This window comes from Micropterus dolomieu, linkage group LG23 (assembly GCF_021292245.1).
Source record: "Micropterus dolomieu isolate WLL.071019.BEF.003 ecotype Adirondacks linkage group LG23, ASM2129224v1, whole genome shotgun sequence".
Taxonomy (NCBI): Eukaryota; Metazoa; Chordata; class Actinopteri; order Centrarchiformes; family Centrarchidae; genus Micropterus; species Micropterus dolomieu.
Genome location: NC_060172.1, coordinates 12,922,094 through 12,930,909, shown reverse-complemented (window position 1 = coordinate 12,930,909; position 8,816 = coordinate 12,922,094). Strand labels below are relative to the sequence as shown.

The window sequence follows — 8,816 nt, the reverse complement described above, 5'->3', positions numbered from 1 at the left end:
AATCAATAAATATTCTGGAGCTAAAGTTTACGTGGAAAAGATACATTCAAGTATCACATGATACATACCTATGCAAATTAGATGTTCTTCTAGTCTTAAGTTTTATAGAGAAAATTAAAGTTATCCTAATTATACACCTGCCATTTCATCAGCTTTACTTGTACATATAATTGGTATTTTTTGGGGAAAAAATATTGTCATAAAAGCAAAGTCAAATGCTTTGTTTTTAACATACACAGAGTACATAGACTAGTTTGCTGTCATTGCCTCATACAGAAAATGAAAAAACAAAACATAACTATATATATATATATAGAGAGAGAGAGAGAGAGAGAGAGAGAGAACAAACTAAGAACAAAAATAAGAATCATTAATATAAAAGAAGCATACGATTACAGAACTACAGAACTGCACAGTAAAGTAAATGTGAAACCACAGTCATGCAGAATGAGCCCTCATCACCTGACATATTTGACGTGTGTGCTGTAAATTTCATAACTTCTGCTCACATGGAGTGAGTTATCAGAGTTGACATTTCTGGCACCCCCCCTCCTACTATTACAGAGTTAGGCCTAAATAAAGCAGTGTCCTTTCAGGAATAATCTGTCACAGCAGACTATAGTGGCTACAGACAAGAGGTACAACATTAATGTAATCTTTAGCTTGTATGACAAAGGGTAAAATCTGCACACTTACACCATGCCACAAAAGTTTAATAATGAGCATGTTTTAATCTTATATGGATCTTCGTCATGTCAGAATGTCTGAAAAATGAAAACCACACCCACATTTATACAAGATGCACACCAACAGGCTGACAAGCTCTATGATTGCAGGTGTGGTAAACCATCCAAATTGCCCAAGGTGATGAACATCCCAAAAAAAAATTAGCAATTCAATAGGCTACTTAGAAAAAAAATACATAGAGAAAAGCAGTAATTCAAAAGCCATACTTTAAAATTTCAAAAATATATCTTATATTAACGTTAGTTTTACCTTCTCACATATCATAATCTACATCACCTACAGTCAAAAATATCTTGTATTAGGGAAAGGAAAAAGAGAAGAAACCTTAAACTCATTTACAGAAATTAAGTCTTGACCCCTGTTCATAAAAAATGTGTGTCTGGGTGAGTGAAAACAATAAGCTTGTATATTAATATAAAAGCTTTTTCATGTGGATTAAGAGGGTATTTAAATCACCTCCTTGGAGATGTGGGTTTCCTAAGAGAGCCGTTAGGTGCTTTGCCTCTTGAAATGCACTGGGTTGTGCTGGATCTGGGTCTGGATGCAGCTGGTATGACATAACGGAAACAGTCTTTGGCAATATAGAAGAACTTCGTGCAGCATGTGTCATAAAGGACGAGGTTATCCAGGTGTTAAGTGATTAAATGATAGCTGAAGGAGGTGTGTGTGTGTGCACGCTGTGTATACTAATAGCTGCAATGGATCTGCGTGTGGATCTTTGTTCTACTGTATTCTGTACTCATTTATTACACAAATGTACCTTTCCAATCAACATGTCATGTAGTGACCATCCATCCTGAATTTCAACCTGCACCTGGATTCATGCGGTCTACTAGCCAATCAGAGGTAGAGTAGGCGAAAATCTGGTGAAGAAAACAATGATTAACACACAAAAAAAACCACATCCTCGCGTTAGAAGCGCTGCTACTTCCGGATGCGGCTTGTTCAGCTGACCAAGAATCAGCCAATCAGAAGTCGTTCACGCTGTAAACACACTGTTCATTTGAGTGTATAAAACCCCGCAGGACCGTTCAAAGGAGAGAAACCGTGGAGAGACATGACGGCGGAGGCAGGAGTCAGCGGTAAGTCCGTGGTTTTTTTTTAACGTAAACACGTCGATGGAGTCGGGTTTTATCATGTTTAACGCTTGTTTACAGCTGGCTGCACGAAAAAGCAAAAACTAAGCTGTGTTGCCTAAATGTGGGCAGTTGATGTGTTCAGTGAAGGTAGCATAGTTCATAATCTGCAAAAACAAAAACTGCTCACGCTTTGTTTTCTGTCACTACACGATCGTTCTCTATCATATTCCTGTAATATTCCTGTATATGTGGCATTAACTCGGCTGCATACAATTATTGCAGTTATTATTATTATTTTGACTATATGTTTGTTTATGTTTTCAATAAATGTTTTTAAATGAAAAATACTTTAGTTTATTAAATTACATAAGTGACTATGTCAGGTTATCAAAACCAAATCTCTTAGCTTAGTTTTTTAGTCTGATCAGCCGCCAAGAATAAATGTATTGTTCTTATGAAAGCAGGGTATATGAAAACAATCACTATATTCTTTGCGTGTCAGAAAATGTAGCATAGTGATCATGCGTGCGTAGTGTCATTACAACCTCTATAATTTATGTTAATCAGTTAATTAACTAAATAATGATGTTTAAGCAGCAACTTTAAAGATGTTTCACTTAAAGATCCAATCCAGGTGTGTTTTAGTGTTTTAAGACATATAAAAATAACCTTGTGTATGCTTTTTTTTTTTTTTGGTCACAAAAAACTTACATTTACTAGTTTAAAAATCCCTAAAATGTAACTACTTGACACAAGATTTCTCATAGTCCATTCCCAGTGTATGTGAACTTGTTCTAAGTTGCATGATGAAACCACTGTTGGCTTCAAAATCATCTTCTACTTACATGTCTTAAACTGAGATTTAAGATGAGCGCTGAGAAACCTTTTCCCTTCAGTAGATGAATGTGAAAACAACCTTTAGTGTCTAATTCTGCACATACACCAATCTTATTATGAAGGTCAAACATCTAAGTGACAAAAACAAAATACATTTTTGACTGTAATATAATTTGGGTGTTACACTTGTAGCCTTTTTTACAAAATCTCAACACGGTTTTTGTTCTTTTCTTTCCCCAAGCTTTCTATTTCTTGCTGAGCTACAAAGAGAGAGTGGATGTGGAGCAGGTTGTTATTCCCAAGAATTTGACTGAAAAATTGCTCACTGTAAGAAGGATTCAGTATAACAGGATTATGTATAATCCTCTGTCTGTAGATTTTGCACGAGGCTACACAGCACTCAGATGATTATTGTTCCATGGAAAAATGCAGCCAGAGATGTTTATACTGTTTAATTAAGTCACATTTTTGAGGTAAAATAGCCTTAATCAGTGGAGATACAGTATATGAGACCATATAGTTTTATTATTAATGAAAAAATGGCCTATTGAAGACATTTGAAGTGTGTTAGAACTTGAGTTTGAGTTTTGTCACACTCTAAGTAAGTATTTTCTTTATCTGGAAAAATAGAAACTTGATCTTTATCACATAAGGAAAATAAACACTATTGTTTTGCAAGCCAGCTAAGATTCGGCCACCTTCCTTATACAGCAAAATATTTAATCTTTAATCTTCAGTCATTTTGGGACAGTGCAGATATCCTTTGCTTCCAAAATCTTCCATCTTAGTATAATTTTAGACTATTTTTAATTTTGTTTTAATGCTTGGCTGAAATTCAGCTTTATTTTTAAACAGTAACAATAGATGATGTGGATGTAATTCTGACTGGAACATGTAAATGAACTGTTGTGAACTGTGCATTTATTATTGTTGTTTATTATATGTTTACAGACACAAGGGGAGTTGCCACAGCAGGGAGCAGCAGCAGACAGGTAATAACATAACAACTTCACAACTGAACACTGCTGTTACCATCATTGAATAGCACAGGAAGATGATCAAAAGCAGGCAGGTCCACAGCAACACAATACGATGAGTCACAGCCAACACAGGCACTACCTTTTTAGATAGATTTTGTCGTTTTAGTTCCTCGCCTGTCTGTAACTCGTCCTTTCTCTTTGGGTGAAGGGTTTGTTTGTTTAACTTTGAAAAGGTTCTAAATAGTAAGAACAAAGTTGGTGTTTATCTGTTTTGTCAACTGATGATATCATTGAAGATCCTCCCTGACCATCAATAGTTAAAATATATATATAATATAAAATATATTGAAACTTGCCACCTGATGCTTAAATGAGCAAGGGATGAGGATTTGTACCTCATTCCTTTGTACCTCATTGGTACCATGTTATTCTCTGAATCTGAGTCAGTCAACACTGCTGGTATTATGATTTTACCAAAAAACACTATAGAAACTCAGATTTAGCTCTAAAAATATATCACATTTGAATGAGTGTGTCTTTATGTGGTTTGTCTGCATGGCCATATGTTTTCCATTAATAATAACTTAATGACCATCATTCAAATTAAAACAAAAACTGCTGATATATTATATATCAATCAGACTTTAGTATTGGTCTACAAAAGAGGACGTAGTACCAGCACTGGTCTTTCATCCTTGTTAGTTAGATGATGTCTCTCTTCGCTGACTCAACCAAGAGAGTTTTAATCTGAGTATTCTGACTGTTGGCTCTGTCAGATATGTCCTGTTTTCCTTGTTGTTGGACAGGCTTGACCTGACAAGTTGCATTACGCAAATTTATGGTGCTCTGCAGGTGAACAGAGAAAGGATGGAGGGAAAAAAGGGATTATGTAATATCATAAGAAATGTTAAGGAGTGTTCTGTAATTGTTTTTATGACATAGGAGAGAGTGCAGTATAATGGGAAATGTTTACACTGTGTTTGTGTTTCCTTTCGGGAGATTAGATTGTAGGTAATAAATGTAGTAAATAGGGATAGATGTACAAGGATGCATCAGTGTATCTGTGAGATGTGATTGTATAATTGTGTGCATGTTGCTTGTGGCTCTAAAAAAAAAATTAAAAATAAAGGAAGAAGAAAAAGAACAGACAGCTGAGGACTGAGACCAGCACGACATTTGCGTAACATTTTTCCCACTGTTGCCATGGCTGAGCCAAGGGGCAGAAGGGGTAAAATCTGGCATTTTAGAAGGTCTGGCGAATCTGACATCAATCCCTGGACTTAATTCCCGCTGAGTGAACTCATCCAGTTCTCTCTCAGTGTGGCTCTCTCAGTGTGGCTCTCTCAGATTTTGCTTTTATTAAATGCACTGGGCTTTAGTGTTCCAGTTAAAAGAAATACTTGCATCTGGATCATCTGCAGCTGTAGAAGAAGCTTAAATTAATCTATTATCAACATTGCAAGCGACACAAAACCTTTTAAATCTGTTCAGTTCACACTGAATAAATGCATTCACTTTCTTTTCGACACATTTCATGTCAAAAAGGAGTACATTGAAAACATTAATCTGAGATTCATTTACTGTCTTGTCAGCATTCAAACCTTAAATGTCAGATTGAACCTTTTAATTGCTTTGATGCTTTGAATTGCTTTTGATATAGATGTATACAGATAAATAGCACTTCTTGCACATAAGTATATTTGCATTTTTATTATCGCTCTACTGTTTAAACCTCCTCATTTCTGTACATGGCTCCCTACATCTATATTTATCTTTAAACAAGTGTATTATTTAGGTTATAATGGACGTAAACACGTGATGTGACTCTGTTTTGATGATGATGATGATTTTGATTGAGACAGAGAAACAGGAAAGCCTAATGTCTTATTTTCACTGTGTTCCTCCAACAATGATATGCTTTAGATACACACGAGGGATTCAGAGACACGTTACTTGTCTCGTGCAGCCTGATGTATTTTAGCTCTTCAATCTCACTTTCTCCATCATGGTGTATAATCTCTATGCCGTCCAATGTGGCGAAAGGCCTCACCTATGAAAAAACACAAGTGTTCTTTGTTTGTGTAGCTCAACGTGCCACCTACAGCTGTCCGAAGAAGCCACAGTGCTGTCATCCTCTTGGAATGACACTGACTGGTTTCAGTAACTGCTGTTTTAGAGACATTTACTCTACTTTTCTGGACGTTTCTGTGGGAAATGCTGGTGTAACTCAACATCATGAGATTGCACAGCATCATCAGAGTAACAGAGAGGTTCATGCACAGTTGTTGCTTTTTTTTCCACCCAGGAGGGCCCTGGAGGACTGTGGGACTCCGTGAAGAAAGCTGCAGTTGTCATTGGATCTGGAATCTTATTCTTGGCTGCATTCGGCAACTCGCTGACATGGTAGGATTTTTCTTACAAATTATCAGTGAACCTGAGGAGTTGGCAGTGTCGTAGGTCATTACATGCAGTGCAGTAAAAAATGACAAGCACGGCAAGGCAAGGCAAGGAAGCAAACATTAATCAGGACATTGCAGAGAAGGACTAAACTGAACGGGTCAGGTATTGTCTTGTTTTACAGCCACAGATATCAGTTCTACTAGTATGTGAAATACCATACTAAGTGTATGGTAAGGATCTGCACGTACTCTGTATCGTCTTTGATCATGTGGTACATCATAATCACCACAGGAGAAAATAATTTTGGAAATTAGTAGCCCGTGTAAAAAAATTCATGAAAATAAATGAATTATATTCTTACATTTGATTGAAATTGTTATGCTTTGTCTTGTGCAGTTAGTTACAGAATGTTTTATTTTTGGTGCGCAAGGTGGAAATTGTTCTGTCTCTGTTAGGATCTGTACAGGTGAACTGCATTTTGGATCAGGTCTAATTATCCTTGGGAATATTCGGATGGTGCGCTCCGGGTCCTGTTAGGATCAGGTCTTCTTTTTCAAAATTATATTGAATTTATTCATATTTTCTAATGTAGTTTTAAATTAGATTACACACATGATTTCACCTCCTGAGACACAAACAGAGGGAAAGACTTTATTTAGTACCAGCCACACAGGAAAATACCATGTTTGTGTAGCATTGAGAACAGTTGTTCAGTTCTGCATATCAAGTCATGACCTCTGGTGTCAACTTACTCACGTTTATGATGCAGCCATCATGTTGTTGTTGTGCCATGAACTTATTTATCCACGTCTGGTTCGGGTAGGTTATTTTCCACAGGTCTGTTTTGGGTTGAGTCAGACATTTTGGTACTACACTTTGCATACTCAGTTCCTTTAAAGTAACACTACCACAGTGTAAAAATACTTTGTAAAGTAAAAGTCCTGCATTGGAAAAATAATTACCAGTTAAAAGTACTTAAAGTATCCTAAGTAAAAGTACTTATAAGGCAAAAAACGGCCCCTTTCAAAGTGTTAAATTATAGAACTATATTTTTTTACTTATGCAGACAAGACAATAATTTGTATACACAAGTTATCAACAAGATATGTGTGCAACCAGGTTTCTGTACATCATGACCTCACATAAATCCCAGCAGAGCTTCACACAACTCCAACCTGAGTTTGTCTTAATAGCAACATAAGTGAAAACACATATGAGGGTCTGTGGGGCCTTTAATCTATAACAAAGCATCATGTTTAATAAGTTAGTCATATGTTTTGAAAGCGAAGTAACTATAGCAGTTCAGTAAATGTAGTGCAGTAAAAAGTACAATATTTCCACCTGAAATGTAGTGGAGCAGAAGTATAAAGTACAATAAATTGGAGATCCTTAAGTGAAGGACCTCAAAGTTTTACTTAAGGACAGTACCTGAGTGATTGTACTTTCTACCACTGGTGTACCAGTGAATGTTTAAATGTGGGTGGCAAAATGTTTTGAAGAATAATAGTCAGATTTAATAAGGTAAGAAAATAGTCTTGTGAACTTGATTCTTCCTCCAGGCATCTTCAGAGATTCTGGGGAGCTTCAGGAGATTTCTGGCAGAAATGGTGGACCGAGCTGTACTTGACATTTGAGGGCCACGAAACTGCTTTGTTCTTCTTTGGTAAGGAAATAACAACTGGTTAGTTTTGTATCTTGTCCAAAAAGCTGTTTTGACCTGCTTTGTATCAATACACAGTTCGTATTGTTGTGAAACACAGGTGGCTTCATGGACCTATACAGCTCTCTAACCAAATATTTTGTAGTTTCAAAGAAGATTACGCACATGATTTCACCTCCTCTGAGACACAAACAGGGCTTTGTTGTCAGAGTACTTTCTTTTGTACCAGCCACAGAGGAAATGGCGTATCTCTGTCGCTTTGAGAACAGTTGTTCTGCATATCAAGTCGTCATCTCTGGTGTCAACTTACTCTCTCTTATGATGCAGCCATCATGATGTTCTCATGGACTGGCCAGCTATTTTACACAGTGGAAGGTATTCCTCTGGATTGGATGGATGTCATGTTGTCCCTCTCTGACTGTGCCTTTTCTCAACAGGGACAATGTTGTTCCCCACTCTGGCGTTCTGGGTGTCGAATGGTCTGCTGCTTGTGGTGGACACCACTGGTAAACCCTCCTTCATCACGCGCTACCGCATCCAGGTGGACAAGAATAACCCGGTATATGTTAAATCTGTTACAGATTTTAAGTTTCAGTTATTTCTTTCTTATCCCCGAAGTTAGTATCTGCAAATGATTAATGTTATTAATAGCACCACTACCACTAGTTCGATCTATGTTAACTTTTAAGGACACCGAGACCATTTTACACGCCTTCATCTCATCACGCCTGGATTATTGCAACAGCCTTTTCACCTGTTTAACCCAAAAATCTATTGATCGACTCCAGACTGTCCAGAACTCAGCTGCCAGGCTTTTAACCAGAACAAAGAAATATGACCACATTACTCCTATTTTAGCTTCATTACACTGGCTCCCAGTATGTTTTAGAATTGACTTTAAAATTCTATTGATCACTTTTAAAGCTCTTCATGGCCTCTCGCCTTGTTATATTTCTGACCTTTTAGTCCCATACGCACCAGCACGTACCTTGAGATCCTCGGGCAGAGGTGTGTTGTCTGTTCCAGAGTCTCGACTGAAAACTAAAGGGGACAGAGCGTTTGCAGTCAGGGCCCCGAGGCTCTGGAACAGCCTGCCTGAGGAAATCAGGTCAG

At 37.2% G+C, this 8,816-nt stretch overlaps 1 protein-coding gene across 1 annotated transcript in view; it reads left to right on the top strand.

Moving 5' to 3' along the window:
* The first annotated feature begins 1,711 nt into the window (after positions 1–1,711).
* The window catches only part of faxdc2 (fatty acid hydroxylase domain containing 2), an 18,152-nt gene continuing 11,047 nt past the window's right edge, over positions 1,712–8,816 (top strand). The window contains exons 1-5 of the mRNA XM_046041003.1: positions 1,712–1,829; positions 3,615–3,655; positions 5,949–6,046; positions 7,603–7,706; positions 8,141–8,262. Coding sequence (XP_045896959.1) covers positions 1,805–1,829; positions 3,615–3,655; positions 5,949–6,046; positions 7,603–7,706; positions 8,141–8,262 — 390 coding nt within the window. The 5' untranslated portion in view covers positions 1,712–1,804. The remainder of the gene's footprint in view (positions 1,830–3,614; positions 3,656–5,948; positions 6,047–7,602; positions 7,707–8,140; positions 8,263–8,816) is intronic.